At 41.1% G+C, this 18867-nt stretch overlaps 1 protein-coding gene across 1 annotated transcript; it reads right to left on the reverse strand.

Annotated features, from left to right (window-relative positions):
- Positions 1-433: 433 nt before the first annotated feature.
- LOC139450138 (beta-1,3-galactosyl-O-glycosyl-glycoprotein beta-1,6-N-acetylglucosaminyltransferase-like) lies at positions 434-18665 on the reverse strand. Its single transcript, XM_071231802.1, has 4 exons — positions 18588-18665; positions 10079-10801; positions 2176-2408; positions 434-1168 (listed from the first exon to the last, which is right to left on the reverse strand). Exons 1-4 carry the CDS (start codon positions 18644-18646, stop codon positions 831-833), a joined length of 1353 nt encoding a protein of 450 aa, XP_071087903.1. The 5' UTR covers positions 18647-18665; the 3' UTR covers positions 434-830.
- Between the last annotated feature and the right edge of the window lie 202 nt (positions 18666-18867).

Below are 18867 nucleotides of genomic sequence, written 5' to 3' on the forward strand. Positions count from 1 at the left end.
GACATCTTAAACCAATTATACATATTGCTCTGGATGGATAGTGTTAATGTATTACGTACATCAAATCGTTTCACTGCTAGAGATCTTGCACCAATACATATTGCTCTTGAAACACATTGAACAATAAATAGTGTTAACGCATTACGTATATCATATGGTTTCACTGCTAGAGATCTTGCACCAATACATATTGCTCTTGAAACACATTTAACAATAAATGGTGTTAACGCATTACGTATATCATATGGTTTCACTGCTAGAGATCTTGCACCAATACATATTGCTCTTGAAACACATTTAACAATAAATAGTGTTAACGCATTACGTATATCATATGGTTTCACTGCTAGAGATCTTGCACCAATACATATTGCTCTTGAAACACATTGAACAATAAATAGTGTTAACGCATTACGTATATCATATGGTTTCACTGCTAGAGATCTTGCACCAATACATATTACTCTTGAAACACATTTAACAATAAAAAGTGTTAACGCATTACGTATATCATATGGTTTCACTGCTAGAGATCTTCCACCAATACAAATTACCCTTGAAGTAAATTTATCAATGAACATACTGTTAATGCAGAATGAAGATACACACATATGGTTTCACCACTAGAGAGCTCTAACCAACAAGTGTTTACCCTAAGGCTTGAAACACATTCACAAATGAAGATACACATTGCAGCAAAACGTTCACGCACAGATATACAGATATGTCGCATGATCAGTATTAAGTAAAGCACAAAGGGCCATGCAAGGAACCTTTCCGATGAGATCAACAAATAAATTAATAAATTTAAGTCTATAATTTGGTTAATATCACAATGCATCCAACCGGGGTTTCACTTGGTCGAGGACGAACCCCACAGATCTATAGAATGTGACGTCAAAGTCTACGACCCCTCGTTGTTCTTCTTTGACGGCGGTGAAGTATCTCTCTTCCATGCACTCATAGACGATGGGCTCAAAGTCAATGTGGAATTTGTTGGCGAATAATTCTTGGCGTTTTTGGAAGCGGGACAAATCGCCGACGCCGAAGATGCAAATGTCGTGGACGTATTTGCCTTGACAGTCGTCCATGAGGAAGTGGACTCCATTGTCCCAGATCTTGTAGCGGGCCAAAAAGGGCTTGATCTTGTAGTGAGTTTCTGGGACACCTGAAGGGATGAGATCAGTTCGTTAGCTAGGATTACAGGCGCAACTGTGACATCAGTGACTGAGTACTTGTATATTAGTGATGTCATCGTGGTCAAAATGTAGTAGTGAGTGAGTGACACCGCTTTTAACAGTATTCCAGTTATATCACGGCGTGTCAGCTTAATGCGGGAGGAAAGACCGAAGTGATGCAGGTCTCAGACGTTTACCACTTCAGTGAAACCCACGAGCACGGGTATGGTGCGTAAAAACCTAGACACATAATCGGGGCGAACCGGGATTCGAACCCACAATCATAGGTTTCTGGCGTACCCAAGGAACGCAACTATGCACAGCGAATCGCGGCGCCTTAGACGACTGGGCCACCCGTGCCCCCTACAGAAAACAGTGACAGAGACTTCACAGCTGTTAATGCGTAAAATCATTTCAAGTTTGTTTTAATGAAAAAGAGTGGATGACTGTTGTTTAATGGGCCAGCCTATACCCAAGCTATATCCGGGAGATATAAAGACAGAAAATTAGAACTAAGCCATTTATTAATGAATGAAAGAATGTAATATGTTTTACGCGGCTTATATTCAAACCGTTTTAGGGGCGTTGGGCTAGCCTAGTGGTTAAAGCGTTCGCTCGTCACGCCGAAGACACGGATTCGATTACCCAGATGGGTACAATGTGTGAAGCCCATTTCTGGTGTCCCTCGCCGTGATGTTGCTGGTATATTGCTAAAATCGGCGTAAAACCACACTCAATCATTATTATCATTGATACGGTATTAGCATATCGCTGGATGTATTGGTTCTATCCTGAACTCGAGGCAGATTAGCCGTTTCAAGGCGGGGGCATCATTGTCAATGACAGGCATCGAACCGGAGCCTGATCCTTCGGTTTATCTGTTTTACTGCTCCACCACCCCTTAACACTATGCGGAGATATGACACTTTAGCCAACAGTCTTTCTTCCGTCGTGCAGGTATCGATGATTCAAGACACAACGGCTTCATTTAACTAACCTTTGTAGGTCCCCGGTATCTGGAGCTGAGGGTTGTGGTTGAGTGTGGAGAAGAAGGTTTCATCCGGAATTATGGTCTTTCTAACCCAGTTGAGCAAATCCTTGGCAACCTGATTGTTTATGGCATAATCCACGAAGTCCCTGTTGGCGATGATGTGGACCGACCCCAGCACCGGTCGGATTCCGTGGGGTGGACTGCCGGCCAGCCACCACCTTCTGAGGTTCTCAATGTATCTGAAAGGGAAGACAAAGCAGCTCTTTGTTATTCACACGGGGATTTCTGATCCATGGGCAAAATTCATAATTCAGGGTTGGTCCCTATCCAACGAACCATTACGCACATATCATACTAGACTTGGTTCCGAGCAAAAACACACACACTCTCTCTCTGTCTCTCTGTGTGTGTGTATGTGTGTGTGTGTGTGTACTCGTGCGTGCGTGCGTGCGTGCGTGTGGGTGGGTGTGTGGCAGCTTGAACTAGTCCGAACTAATGCCGATTCTATAGCGCTAGCCCGCTGAAATACCATGCTGCAGTTTAACATGAATATCCCACTCAGACACAGTATACTGACTTCGACCAGGCCAGTCCTTGCTTTAGCCCCGTAATGCCGAGCTCCAGGCAGGGTAACAATAAGTACCATCTTGACATCATGAGCATTGATCTACGCAATATTCCAGCTATATGACGGCGGTCTGTAAATAATCGAGTCTGGAACAGACAATCCAGTGATTGATATCATGAGCATCCATCCACGCATTTGGGATACGATGACATGCAATAGCCATGTCAGCGAGCTTGAGCACCCGATCTCGTTAGTCGCCTCTTACGACAAGCATGGGTTGCTGAAGACTAATTCTAACCCAGATCTTCACGGGGAAAGAGTTTAAATGAAGATATAATACGCTTGGTACTCGAAGGATGAGCACAGGCGCTCAATCAATTGAATTCCATTGGTCTACCGGACACATTATGTATGCCAATCAGCTGCATTGCTGATCTCGTTAAATACTTCGATTCATACATGCGCTTTCGACATAGAATTTCACTTGACTGTTTTTACATGGGCACCTGTGTTTTGTCTTATCGTTGAGGGGCGCTTGGGTAGCCTAGTGGTTAAAGCGTTCGCTCGTCACGCTGAAGACCAAGGTTCGATTCCCCACATGGGCAGATTGTGTGAAGCCCATTTCTGGTGTCTCCCATTGCAATATTGCTGGAATATTGTTAAGATTAGGCGCAAAACCACATTCCCTCTTATAATTCATACGGTATTAGCATCTCGTGGGTTGTATTGGTTTTATCAGAACCCGACTCAGAATAGCTTCATGTGCCTTGAAAAGAGGATTAGATGGCCACAGTGAATCGACATCGTTGACCTTTAGCTCATGTTATCAACCATCGGATTGCCTGACCCAGACCCAGAACTGAAATCAGAATCCAACAGGCACTCCCTAAAGCAGAAAAAGAATATTTTTATCCGCGACGGAGCATTCTTTCGGATGTAAAATCATTCATGTTTGGCGAAAGAAGCGTCATAAAATACAGACCTCCAACGCAGCCTGTTACTGAATTCCAATAAGTCGAGTTGAATACAACTTTCTGCTTCGCGACATTTGATTGCTTCTGTCACAGTTTCCGATAATCAATAGATTCGTTTCCATAGTATAACCTATTATCTAATGTTGATAGCGGGTTGATGGCCGCATAAAGGCGCATGTCACAACCGAATCCAGATGACACCGTTCTCGCTCAACCTATAGTCAATAATCAATGAAAACCTCTTCAACCCTAACGGGAGGAATTCGCCGGCTTGCAGAGAACAGAGCTGGAGGCTGACAACGAACACCTGTCATGTCATGCAAGCTCCTCGACAATTTGTTTCGAAATAGTTACTAGGAAGGTGGCTGGATTTTTGGTCCATCACTTGATTGTCTGACTCGTTTAACATACCGTCGTTGCATGGCAGGATTACTGCTGTGCGGAGTCAGACAACAAACACACATTTTTTTACCCAAATTGGGCGAGTGGTGGTGCTACTTGTAGAGCAGGTCATGCTTACCTTTTTTTGTGAACACCTGGTGTCATTACTGATTTTCAGTGATTCATTTACATAATTTTCGCATCTATTTTGCCTTTTGCTCCCAATGGAATCTGTTTTGACGGATAATCGAGACTGGTTATTCTCTGGCGTTCACGTTTTTCATTTTGAGAGGGATGTGGGTTTGGTGTTGCTTTAAACAGTATTTCAGTTATATTGCTGCCTGTCCGCGTAATTGGGATGGAAAGTCTGAAATCATCAATACATTTACCCTTTTGTCGAACATGTCATCGATCCCAATTGCATGGATCGATACTCATGATATCACTCACTGGATTGTCTGGTCCAGACTCGATTATTTACAGACCGCCGTCATATAGCTGTAATATTGCCGAGTGCGGCGTTAAACAACTAACAAACAAACAAAACTTTTGTCGAAACCAACGAGAACGGCCTTGTGTTCTACACATTGGAAAAATGCAACTTCTTGTCATCTAGAGCAGGCAATATCGCTAAAAGTGTGAGATACAGATGGGTGGGCGTGTCTCCTGGGTCTGTAATATCAAATACCATTACGTCGGGTATCTTAATTTCGTGAGTATCTTATGTTCGTGACGCGATTTCAACCGCTTTTAACAGTATTCCAGTTATATCACGGCGATTCAGCTAAATGTGGGAGGAAAGCCCGAAGTGAAGGGAGAACCGGTATTCGAACCCACAATCAGGTTTCTTGCGTGCCAAGGGGCGCAACTCTGCTGAGCAAATTGCGGCGCCTTAGACGACTGGGCCACTTGTATCATATCACGCTAAACATATAAACGCCTTATACATTCTTCCTATGTCAATATATCAATATGTATATGTATCAAGCAGGTTGTGGGTGGGGCACCATACGTTCATTGTTTCGCGGACACCTGGTAATATGGCTGGCTCTATTTGATTTGTGATTCATAAACGCATGCTTCTCATATGGTCGGAAGTGTACAATCGCCTCGGCTTTTGGCATAATGCATATGAAACGGGGTTTTTTCGATTATATTAAGTAAATGTAAACGCCAACGTCTCGATTTTCCGCCCAAACAGTTTCATTAGGCGTGAAAGTCAAATTAGCGGTGAAAATTATGTGAATGGTTCACTCAATATTAGTGATGGCACCAGCTGTGTTCGTGAAAAGGGTTGAACCGTTTTTTGTGTGGAAACGCCTATGAAATAAAAAAAAGTATTTTGTAGTATTTTGTAATATTTTCCTCTATTTGGTTATCTGACTTTTTTCGATGTGCATTATGGTTCCAATATAAAGATGCCGTCAACATATCTCCTTAATGTGTTATTACAATTATTCATTCGGTTTCGAAAAATGAATATAAAGCCATTTCTGAGGAGAATTGATGAGTTCATCTCACAACTGTTATGCCAGTGAAATTCCTCACGCCACAAACATACGCTGATTTTATAAATAGCTTCATATGATTAATTGGGATAGCATACTTAATGAACAAATGAGGACAATATGATATGAAAATAGTTTTTAATATCTCAGAATTAATTAATTCAGACTTACAGCACACTGATCGTGAAGGTTCATGACACTGCCCTTGACCTTTACCTTGAGACACGTGACAGACGGTGAGGAAAATCAGGAAAAGTGTATTGAAAAGTATTGATTGAATTCAAAATTTTGTTTTAATGTTACATCTGACAGCCTTTACGTTGGACAAAGGTCAGTTTATTGAACTGAGACCTTTAGTCACACTTTTAGTCACACCATTAGTTAATTACAAATAAAAAAACTTAAATAACATCATAAACCGTTTGACCTTCACCTCGTCACCAGAAATTTGCGAGGACACATCACCGGTCTTTACTAGTGGTTTAAACATATAGTCCCAGAAATAAAGTTACAGGCTGAGGCAACGTTTCTTTTCATAAGTTATCTAGGGTCTCCTGAGACAGAATACAAGAGTTTAAACAGAAAACGGTGAGTGGGTGAGTGGGTGAGTGAGTTGGGTTTAACGCCGCTTTTAACAGTATTCCAGTTATATCACGGCGTGTCAGCTTAATGTGGGAGGAAAGCCCGAAGTGATGCAGGTCTTAGACGTTTACCACTTCGGTGAAACCAACGAGCACGGGTATGGTGCTGACAAACCTAGAAACATAATCGGGGCGAATCGGGATTCGAACCCACAATCATAGGTTTCTGGCGTGCCCAAGGGACGTAACTCTGCATAGCGCATCGCGGCGCCTTAGACAACTGGGCCACCCGTGCCCCCTACAGAAAACAGTGGTCAAGATGGACATTGAACTAACATTGTACCTCACGGGGATATCAGGATTTTTTTTGGAAAACTCAAATGCAGCATGTCGTGGGAAAGTCCTGAACATCAACAAGTTCTATTATTTACAGGCGGCCTTGAAATAGCTCGAATATTGCGGCGTTAGACGGCATTCCCGCTCTATGAAAAAAACACACACAATGATTGGAATTTTCATGTTTACTACTGAAACGAAGTTAAAGAACGCTAGGTTTTTCACATGAATACGACTCTTGCTCAGAAGTTGTTGATCAAAGTTACAGCATTCAAGGCTTTCAAAACGTGTTATGGTAGACATGTGGAGGGCATTTCCAAATTCCGCATCCGTGACAAAAAATATGTCCGATGCAATTCCCTATGTTGACTTGTACCATACCGTCCTGTGTTTATTCAGTTGAACAATTGACTTGCCTTTGCATGTATTTGTAACGGGTGCCACCGATGGGACAGGATTCGCTCACCTTTTCGCGAACACCTGGTAACATTACTTTTTGATAGTGATTCATAAACACATGCTCATGACATAGTCAGAATTGTTCAATCGACTCTGTCTTATGCAGAGATTTCTATTGGATATGGAAACGTGTTGTTTCAGTTAATCTGTCATGGCTAGTGGGTATTATTATCAAATAGGTGATCTGTCTTGGCTGTTACAACCGCAGCCTTCCTATTTAACTTCAGCTCACCACATGACTAACTCTGGCACTGGGGGCGGATGGGGAAAAGAAGCAAACCGACTAATTACAACCTGTCCTTATGTTTCCCTTCATCCTCATCACTGTCGTGCGAAGTGTTCCGAGCAGCAAGCACCAATGCGTGATTAATGCACCAACGCCCGAAGCGAGATGAGCATACCGCAATTAATGACGGATGATAACTGACATCCAAGTATGCGCTATCTAAGTCATGTTTCGACACATATCGGAACGTGTGGACTAGTTCGGTAGTTATCTAAATTTAGGAAACCTTAAGCATTCCACGTTGTTAGAGTATTGCAAGGGTTGCTGCTATCCTAGTGACCTTGACAAGGTCCTATCCTCGAGGGGATAGAAAACGGTTTTTTTCTAAGAGGTTGCCAATATAGATAAGATTATAATTAAACGTTGAAAGCCAGTGATTAGACATATCTGTATATTTTCTTATATATCGCGGTGCTGAATTAATGTTCCGTTCATTGGGAAATGGTCCCCCAGTTACTCATTCACCGGCTTGAATAATATCTCCCCGTCCGAGAAAACAAAACCCAATATCCCGTTTCATAAAATAGTATATCGTGAAGAAGTATTGTTTTTGTTTTCAGCGTCTTTAAAACCTCTCCGCTTTCGTAAAAAATTTTAAATTCACACCTCTGTTAAACAACTCTAAGTACTTACTTTTACAAAATGTATCTATGTACATTTATCATGCAATGATACACAGAAAAAAGTATTATGTTATAGACTCTACTACTGAGAATGTACAACTCATAAATGTACTATAGGCCTGTGGCCTCCATCAGTACGGAAATAAAGAAATTGATTCTGATTCTGCTACTCTGAGAATCTCATTGGGATACGCGCGTAGTCAGAAGCGCTACAAACACTTCCCCACCGTGATGGAACAACCGTACCTACATTAACATATAGTCCCAGATATATAATTATCTTATAAAGAAATATGTATCTAGGTATTAAAACGTAAAATCAATGGAGTCCAGAACAATACGTATTTCCTACCGCTGGGGAAATCTTGACTAGGCAAAACATTCTAGATTTGAGTGGAATTCATTTGAAAATGTATTCTAAAGGATCTGGGTTTGGTTTGGTTCGTTGTTTTACGCCCACTCAGCAATATTCCAGCTATATGACGGCGGTCTGTAAATAATCGAGTCTGGACCAGACAATCCAGTGATTGATATCATGAGCATCGATCCACGCAATTGGGATCGATGACATGCTTCAACCAAGTCAGCGAGCCTGACCACCCGATCCCGTTAGTCGCCTCTTACGACAAACATAGTTGCATTGTACGCCAAGCATGGGCTGCTGAAGACCTATTCTACCCCAGATCTTCACGGGTCCCAGGGATCTGGGAGACAGATTAGACTGTACGAGTACAGTAGTCAAAAGTGTTTATAGGGGGTCGGCGAAGCAGTCTCTCGCTATTTCGGTAGGAGAGAAACGTATGTCTCAACTGTATAACAACTACAGATGTAATGATCATAAAACTCCATTTCATTACGTTTATGTAATGCTGCCCTCATACACAAACCCATTTAACAATTACAGGCTGCAGTGCTATACAAATAGGAGCATTACAAATGTTAGCTGGGTCCCGTTTCTCAAAGCGTTGTGTGGTTACACCTGTTAGTTGTGTTAGTATAGTGGAGTTATGGTAACAGCAGTGCTTTGTGCAGTAGTGATCTCGTTTCACAAAGCAACATTGCTTAAATGTATTGGCATTCGTCACGTCTCTTACAAAGGGGAAATGAAACTAACACCATGTATTACAGGAATGTTTCTGTCCAAACGAACGACCTCTCTGACGTTATCTTAATAATGATAATCATCATCACCATCATCATCATCATCAATAATAATAATAATAATAATAATAATAATAATAATAATAATAGTCCTTATACATGGTGCTGTATAAGCATGCTCTAAGCGCTTAGACATGTATTACCCCGTCAATTGATCAGTGTGCACTCAACAATCATTCTCAGCTCCCTGGGGAGTATACAACATGCAATGGCATCTGTTATCTTGATGTTATTGGGACCAATATAAAAATCCGACCATGTAAAATGCACTGCCGGGCAAGAGAAGTATGCACATCAAAGTTGAATGTGCCCCCAAAAAATCAAACGTTATCAAATCAGTTGCCGAAACACTGCAACCTGAAGGCCCAAGACACATATGATACCTGTATCAAATACATCACCATGGAATAACCGTTTCTTGTTTGTTTCACTTTTAGCCACCATTAAACACGGGTGTGTACTTTCGTTTGCTCGGCAGTTTAGTAGAGTCTAGTATGCGGGTACGGAACGTTATATACAATGTCAGTATCGGGCGTTTAACAGTAACAAACTAGTAGAGTGTGTGTGTGTGTGTGTGTGTGTGTGTGTGTGTGTGTGTGTGTGTGTGTGTGTGTGTGTGTGTGTGTGTGTGTGTGTGTGTGTGTGTGTGTGTGTGTGTGTGTGTGTGTGTGTGTGTGTGTGTGTGTGTGTGTGTGTGTGTGTGTGTGCTTGTACTAGTCAGGACTAATGCCGAATTTATAGATACCATGCCGCAGTTTGGCATAAATACCCCACGCAGATACAGTATACTGACTCCGAGCCGACCAGTCCTTGTTTTGGCCCCTAAATGTCGAGCGCCAGGCAGAGTAACAAAAAATACCATCTTTTAACGTCTTTACGTATTAAGCGGCCGGGGATCGAACCCCGACCTTCCGACCTCCGACTAACGCTCTACCACTAGACCACGGAGGTCTTGCTCTGATATGGCTTAACAGTGCTATAAAGCGCATTTATCTTACTCAAAAACTGTACACACATTCACTAGGACGTTACCTTGAGACGGTCCCATCAATATCGTTGGCGCCGTTATACGCCTTCAGTATCCTCACCAACTGCAGATTCGTCTTTAAGGGGTACTCCTGACCAGTTAAGTTGATAAAATATTTCCATTTCTTGTAGCGTAGCAGGTCATTAATACACACAAGCTCTACCTCAAGAACCGAAAACTTTCCCCACACAACGTCCAACGTCTTGGACGCCATATTGACGTTGTCGAAACACTCCGTGAGTTTCCTCATGGCGGCGTGCACCGACCTCGGCGCCTTAGCGTCCACGTGTATACAGTAATGGTTGTTTGGCCTATACACAGCTCGTAATAACCTCTCAGCTTGCTGAGCGTCTTTATAAAGAACAATACTGAAAGCAATGGGGAAATCCTCCTCTTCCTTTGACACATCCATTATGTATAAACGATCCTGTTTAAACTTAGAACAGTCATTCGTTCCTGTTCTGATGTAAGCGTCGTCCATGTTAGCCCGGTAGTCGTAATCGTGAGCCATTTTGTATTTGGCTCTCTGTATTTCGGTTTTATTTCCATTGAAGAGGTACTGACAGTTGACAGCGGCGATGTCCTTCTCTTCGAGGTAGACAGGGACATTGTATGAGATTCTGCCAACACCCACGGCGTTTCTGAACACGTCATCAAAAACCGCCAGCACGATGAAGAATGAAAGCGAGGCTATGAATCCAATCCCCAGTTTCCTCCTCCACATTCCTCTGAAACGAACAAGTCCAAATATATAATACAAAGTTAGATGAATTCAGAAGATCTCGCTCCACGTCCCCTTAATTGTCATGAGGTGAGGGGGTGAGATTAAATGGGGTTTAACGTTGCGTCCAAGATTATTTTACATATATGCGCGCGCGCGCGTGCGTGCGTGCGTGCGTGCGTGCGTGCGTGCGTGCGTGCGTGCGTGCGTGTGTGTGTGTGTGTGTGTTGACTAATGCTGTTTTTTAGAACTAGCCCACAGAGATACCATGCCGCAGTTTAACATGAATACCCCACTCAGTATACTGACTCCGAGCCCACCAGTACTCGTCTTATCCCATCAATGCCGAAGGTCAGGGTAACAACAAGTACCATCTTTCAACGGGGTATGACGCGGCCGTTTGGTCATATTTTACCTGCGCCTTTAACATCTCTTACCTATTCACACTTTGTGTAAAATATTCTCACACCACGATTCGCACCACATCCACATTCTCGTTCCCATCCACTTTCATCCACACACCTCTCGTGTATCTTCGCGGCAAATCTCACTTATCTACACATCTCTAACCTGTATACATGGAAACGGCGCATCCCTCCTCCACTCGCTGCCTGTATCCCGTCAATTATCCACACATATAAGCTATATAAGCTGATGAAATGTTTTTGCTCGGTTAATGCCTCCACAAATAATGTCCAACAGTATTATTTACAATGCAAAGTTGAAAATATTCCTTTTCATCTCGGCGATAGTAATCAAGTGACGCGCACCTGCTACTATTCAAAGAATGTATTACTTCACTGTGGGTTGTCAATCATTCATTACCAGTTACACCACCATACTACCAATGCCATGCATCAAACAAGAGTTGTCTATATCAGCTACCTGGATGGGTATACTACATCATATCACCTCCTTACTGTCAGTGATATATTTCACATACATCTTTCACTTAGTCCTTCTTTGATAATATTGCTATGGCTATATAGATACATGTTGATTACAATTATTATGGAGGCTCTGTAATACATCTGTGTACATCTGTCATTTAGTCCTTCTTTGACAATATGGCTATGGTTATATAGATACATGAACACATAATGCTATTTTAGGAAGTCGTAAACTGTAATAAATGTTATATTTGGGATAACCCTTTCTTATTTAAGTACAGATGCTAGTACTACCTAGATCTGGATCTAGATCCAGATACAATGCCATGTAGATTACAATTATTATGAAGGCTCTGTAATAACGATTGTAACTCAATTACAAAGGATCTATTCCGTACTCACAATACTATTGTTAATATTAACCGGCCGGTAAGCGCGGGCAGCAACCTTCTATATACTGTAAAACTATCATTTAAGAAACTGTGTCAAAGAATATATTGATTGCGGTTCATTCTCAAGTAAATCTGCTGGGCCAGCTATTGTAATCAAATGAACAATACATTTGGAGCGAGACTAGCACAGAGACCATATCTCCCACGATATCATAAAATTCTTACGCGCTTACAAACGCATGTTCTTTATATGATGTTTTGTTTGTGAGTTGTTTTACGCCGCACGCAGCAATATTCCAGCTCTATGACAGCGGTCTGTAAATAATCGAGTCTGGACCAGACAATCCAAGGATTACATGATGAGTATCGATCCACGCAAACGGGTCCAAGTGTGATATGATGTATCTCTATTTCCCATTTAAGATACCCCTGCAGCTTTTTACATTAAAAACAGACAAAGAGCAAAAGTGTCGAAAGAATGTAACCATTGTCATTGCTATGACAATGCCATATGACTTTGCAGTGTGATTTTTTTATGTCTGACAACAATCATTACTTTTCATGTCTAATTGATAAACATGACGTTGATGTATATGTGAAAATAGATATGCTTGTTTCCCGGTGCAGATGTTCATGACTTAACTGACGAAATTGAGTATGATACTTGATACATCATACTGTCTTTTTGCTTCGTCATATGGAATTTAAAGAAACACAGGTTGCAAAAGTATATAAAATAAGATCGCTATATCATGTTTGTTAGTTATATGATTTAGTTTGTTATGTCATAAGTTCGACATAGCCGCGTTCGTTATATGAGCTAGTTCGTTTTGTCGATGTTCGCTATATCCATTAGTTCATCATGCGCATCAATATTCATAAGATACATAGTGTTAAAAGTGGGTATGCTGACGGGTTCGTCTTATCGGCAGTTCAGCATACTATGCATCTTCCCGAGGCAAGTGAGTCAACTGACTATAAAAGTCCAGTCCCACCCTTGCCGAACTAGACTGGTATTATGGAGTTACATTTTGGCTGGACTAACGAGTCTATGCATAGTCCAATCAAAATCACGCACCGAAATCGAAATCCGGTTCGTAAACTGTCGTGCAGATTTCGGTCGATTGAAAGATTTGCAAAGCATGTGCACCGCCAACTCGTTCTCAGCAGATATTTTCCGAATCTTTTAATGTTTTTAATCAAGGCGCCCCCGTGATTTGATGCATTTCGCGATATAAGACCCGTTTTATCCCAATACAGATCTTGATTATCGATCAGATCGTCCTGGCTCGGTGCCGCCATTTTGTGTGAAGCAAACGCAAATGATACGAGAGGTGGAATCTGATTAGTCCATAGGAGAGGCTTAGAAGGGACATAACTGGTAATAGCCACTGGTGGCGCAACGATCGAGTCCAGTAATTCCAGCCTAGTTCGGCAAGGGTGGAAACTGGACTTTTAAAGTCAGTTAGCTCTCTTGCCGCGGGAAGATGCATACTATGTGAAACTTACAATATCAAACCAGATATAAGCATACATGTTTGTTTCATCGTCTAGTACCGCGCTCCTTGCATTGGCATCGTGTTATTGCATTTTGTATATTACTCGTACAACACCGTTAATAACTGTCCCAGAAAATATTTCGTCCCACTACACGGGGCGGTCAGCACTGCACAATATTGTCAATCAGACCCGAAACCCCCAGTTGTCAATACGTGCAGAGCTATCCGTGTACCAGCTTGCATTGTAATTATTACTTGTGCTGTTCACACATTTTATTTAGTGTATAGTCCAGGTGCGAGGTTATACCTGTTAAGCTAAGGTAATTATCCATATAACGTATTTCAAGGACATATAAACTAATTTTCCTGTAACTAAATAACTCGTCATTGTATATCTGCTGAAGTATACATTTCGAAGCAGACAATTGTTCGATTGTTAATTCCCTTTGCAGTGGTCTGTTAATAATCGAGTCTGAACCAGACAGTTGTGATGACATCATGAGGGTCGACCTATGACATGTATCAACCACGTCATCGAGCTTCATCCCCTGATCCCGTTAAGCCAGTTAACCACAGTATGGGTTGAAGACCAATTCTTACCCGAATCGTAGACAATTAAGGTATCAGTCATTTTTGATATGGTGTGGGAACATATTTTGTCTCGGAATTGACCAGATAATAATATAGTTTGTTGTAAGGCGTAAGGTAAAACAAAAATAAAACAGAATCCTCTGGGGTAAATTATTTTTCAAAAACAAAAGCCAGCCTATCAAATCGTTGGTCCCTAATGACAATGATCCTATATATGCAGTTCCCATATCCCGCTCGTCGATATCAAACATTCTGTATGTCACTTCTAGGGGCAACTGATCGACCATTTGGAAACGTCTGCAAATATATGATGTAGGATTTACAACGCATATTCTGCCTTAATTAATTACCTCTTAATTGGTATACTTTACTCCGTCGAAAGTGAACGTTGGATATGTATTCCAAATCATGTAATTTAACTGTAACAAAAATATTCCCAGTGTTTCTTTCTGCACCAAAACCTTTTCATGTTAAAATAGTATGGAGAAAATACATATGTATATAAACCAGTGTGTATCACTGTTTCCGTCATTCGTGACCAACTCGCGTTATTCCGGGACAAGCCGAAAAGCGACTCGTGCCCGTCTCGTGGTCATTTTTGCGACTGGGTTCCATCTGAGCGCAAACGGGCAAAGTTGAAAGAATTGTCATCTCGTTGCGTAATGATTCACGGTATATTTCCCCCATGTAAATATATCGTCCAGGTGCGATTTAAAACACATCGTGACTTATGGTATTTATACAGTATACTTGAACACATTTAACTGTATCTAGAGTATATTTTTAAATGCAAGACAAAAGTAAAATCGTAAATTATTCCATAGAGATTCGTTGACTTGAAGTACTTGAAGTCATACGCACATTCGGATTGGTTTGTCGTATTTTCACACATAACATTCATCGATAGGGGGACGAGTCATCTTGCAGATTACGGAAAGGGGCGAGTGATGCCGAATGTGTTTCCTTGCCACGTCCCGTGTGCTTTGAGCACCATGTCTGTAGTCACCGCCTTACACAAGAATGCAATAATGTCAACCCACTACAAAATGTTCGCTTCCGCACATTTTAGATAATTTCAAATAATATTCCCAGGACAAAAACATAGTTTTTTTACTCTCATGTATACTGATGAACAGAATAGATTTTCTTCTATCTATTTACAAATCAGTTCGAAAGTTTTCTCTATCTATTTACAAATCAGTTCGAAAGTTTTCTCTGTTTAATTACAAATCAGTTCGAAAGTTTTGTCTGTTTAATAACAAATTAGTTCGAAAGTTTTCTCTGTTTAATTACAAATCAGTTCGAGTTTCAACAAAATACATAAGCGTGTATCTTTATTTAAAAAATCCACTAAGCAGTGGATAATTTCCAAAGATTGTGAATCGATATAAACGAAATATATTGTAGCCAGGCTCCATGGTTAGAGTTTTGTTTGTTTGTTGTTTGTTTGTTGTTTGTTTGTTTAATGCCGCGATTTTGCGTGAGTCAGCAATAATTCAGCACTATGACGGCGGTCTGTAAATAATCGAGCCTGTACCAGACAATCAAATGATTGATATCATGAGCATCGATCCACGCAATTGACATTCACCAACCAGCTCTATGACGGCGGCTTGTAAATAATCGAGCCTGGACCAGACAATCAAATGATTGATATCATGAGCATCGATCCACGCAATTGACATTCACCAACCAGCTCTATGGCGGCGGTCTGTAGATAATCGAGTCTGGACCAGCCGATGACATGCATCAACCAAGTCAGCGATCCTGACCACCCGATCCCGTTAGTCGCCTCTTACGTCAAGCATAGTCGCCCCTAACGACAAGCATAGGTTGCTGAAGACCTACACAGATATGGTGGAAACCTTTTTGTGAAGGGTCACATAATGTATGAGAAGTAAGCACTACGTCGGATGACGTCACTCATGACTGTTGTGTATAAATGCGCCACTACGAGAAGAGACAAAATGCATCAATTCGATGCTAAAACGGTGTGTAAGAAACAGATTATTGCACTCGTGCCTGTCAAATACCATTTGATTTACATCTCGTTGTTTCAAAGCATATTTAACTCGCTTTCCCGCGTTGGATATCTATACGTTTTGAAAAAAAACTCGTTGTAAGGTAAATGGTATCTGACAGACACTCGTGTATTAAACTCTATATACATTTGGTCATACAGCTATTATTCAGCTATTTGTACATAAAGTCAAATAGCTTCAGTGTTTTTCAGACAGTTATACATATATTCATACAGCTGGTCATGCAGCTGGTTCTGTATACGGTGCAGCCCACGATGGGCATTGATCATGACATTGTCAGCTAGGATGCCGGTATTATCGATGGAGACAGGATGATGATAAAACTATATGTGCACAAATGATACATGTGGTATTGGACTTGGCATTGAATAAAGAAGAACACATTTATTACACATTCTTAATAAGCCTCCTCTGGTTATTTGTCTCTCTCCTAAAATGTGGGGGTCTGTTTCTTTCGAATTCCTATTAAATAGTGCAAATTGTATTTGTATTGGATTTCGCTGCACGTTTGAATGTTTCTACATTGTGATACCACCTCAAGAAGCATAGACGCCAACTGTTGCCGACATCGACGTGAGTCATGTGACACATCAATGTCAATCTCAATCACACAATACCGACCAAAAGGAGATGTCATGTGCTGTGGTTTGGCCAGACTTTAGCCTATCTAACGTCTGACAGCTAGTTTCTAGCAACATGGCTTTGTTTGACACTGCAGTCAGTCATATCCCATGTATACTACCTAGGGAGCTGAGAATGAAAACTACACTGATTCGTTGACCTGAGTAACTAGTATCATACACATTTACATTTGCTTCAGTACCAGACAAGTCAGTGGTTAATGGCATGATCAACGATCTATGCCCTTGAGTGAGTGAGTGAGTGAGTGAGTGAGTGAGTGAGTGAGTGAGTGAGTTGGGTTTAACGCCGCTTTTTTACAGTGTTCCAGTTATATCATGGTATGGCAGCTCAATATGGGGTTAAAGCCCGAAGTGATGCAGGTCTCAGACGTTTACCACTTTGGTGAAACGCACGAGCACGGGTATGGTGCTGACAAACCTAGAAACATAATCGGGGCGAACCGGGTAACAAGGGTAACAACCAGTTCCATGTTTTTCGAGAAAGACATGTTTGATAATTTTTTTAGTAATTTTTTAGTAATCTAAGTAATTTCGTTATCGCTATCAGGATTCCCGTGTTCTGTTAATGTTTTTTTATGAAGAGTTGGAAAAAATGCATACGAACTGTTATATGAATATACTGCATATACACCTCTTTTTGTTGTTACGTACATTTAGACCACCGAATTTTATGCAATAGTTAATAACAGTTCACATTTTTATATTTATGATAATAAACTGCCCAGCAGTATTTCAATTAAATAACGATCAACCTATATTATAATAGTTTTATGAACAATGGCACTGGCAGCCATCTTGAATATACTCCATAAATAAGACAAACATAACATGATTAAAAACATCAGATCACCGTTTAAATAAAATGCAACAGTGCCAAATGAAATATATAATTGATCACAGATGCCTCTTACCAATTATTTGTAAAGGATAAGTTGTAAATGGCAAGTCGAGGCATTAATGAAATCAGGCTTGTTGAAACAGGTGACGCGACCTGTCAATAATATGTTAACACAATATTTTTATTTAATCTGTTTTTTTTAAGAACACAAAGATTGAAGTCAGACAAAAACGAAATAACATTAAGCTCGCATATTGCAAACTTGAATATGAACAAACCGGCATTTGCATAGTGACAAGCATCACTTCCGGAATTGTCGCGTAAGTTTCAAATGCAATTTTTGATCTTCATGTCTCTAGAAAATCGTTGCGAGTTAGTCATATCAGCATTCAAATTGTGTATGTTGCAAATCGAGGAGTGCACGACATGGTTTCGAAAAATAGTGAGTGAATGGGTAAGATGGGTTTAATAATTGCCGTTTTTAACAGTTTTCCAGTTATATCACGTCGTGTCAGCTTAACGTGGGAGGACAGCCCAAAGTGATGAAGGTCTGAGACGTTTACCACCAATGAAACCAACGAACACAGGTATGGTGCTGACAAACCTAGAAACATTATCAGGACTAACCGGGATTCAAACCTTGATCATAGAGCTCTGGCTTGCCAAAGAGACGCAATTCTGCAATAAGACGACTGGGCCACCCGTGGCCCCTGTCAGTTCTCGAAGCATCATATGACACGCCATTTTCCTTAGGATGCGTCATGTTGGTCATGTTTGCATTGTCAGTCACAATGGCGGACACAAAGGAAGAGCACAAGGAGTGCCCAAATATAGTGATGGTGTATGAAAGAAAACATTGTTTCCACGAAGGATCCAATTAAAACAAAAGTAAAGACTTACGGCCTTGGGCGCAGCGCTCGGGTCAGCCATCGCCTCGTCATCTTTTGAAGTCCCCACATAATGTTTTTGACCCAAGATGGCCTGACGAGATTCAAACTTACAAACCAAACGGTGCAGAATAGGACCGGTGTTCCTATAGCTCCACGTTGAACTATAGTTATCTGACGAAGGCTGAATTTCAATAACAATTGATGTATGTGTAATGTTAGCGCCATGTAGATCCAAGACAAATTCGATAATTTATTGAGCGAGTCCCCAGCTGTTGTATGATGACTGAGGA

The sequence above is a fragment of the Haliotis cracherodii genome, unplaced genomic scaffold (assembly GCF_022045235.1).
Source record: "Haliotis cracherodii isolate W230 unplaced genomic scaffold, xgHalCrac1.p SCAF_8, whole genome shotgun sequence".
Taxonomy (NCBI): domain Eukaryota; kingdom Metazoa; phylum Mollusca; class Gastropoda; order Lepetellida; family Haliotidae; genus Haliotis; species Haliotis cracherodii.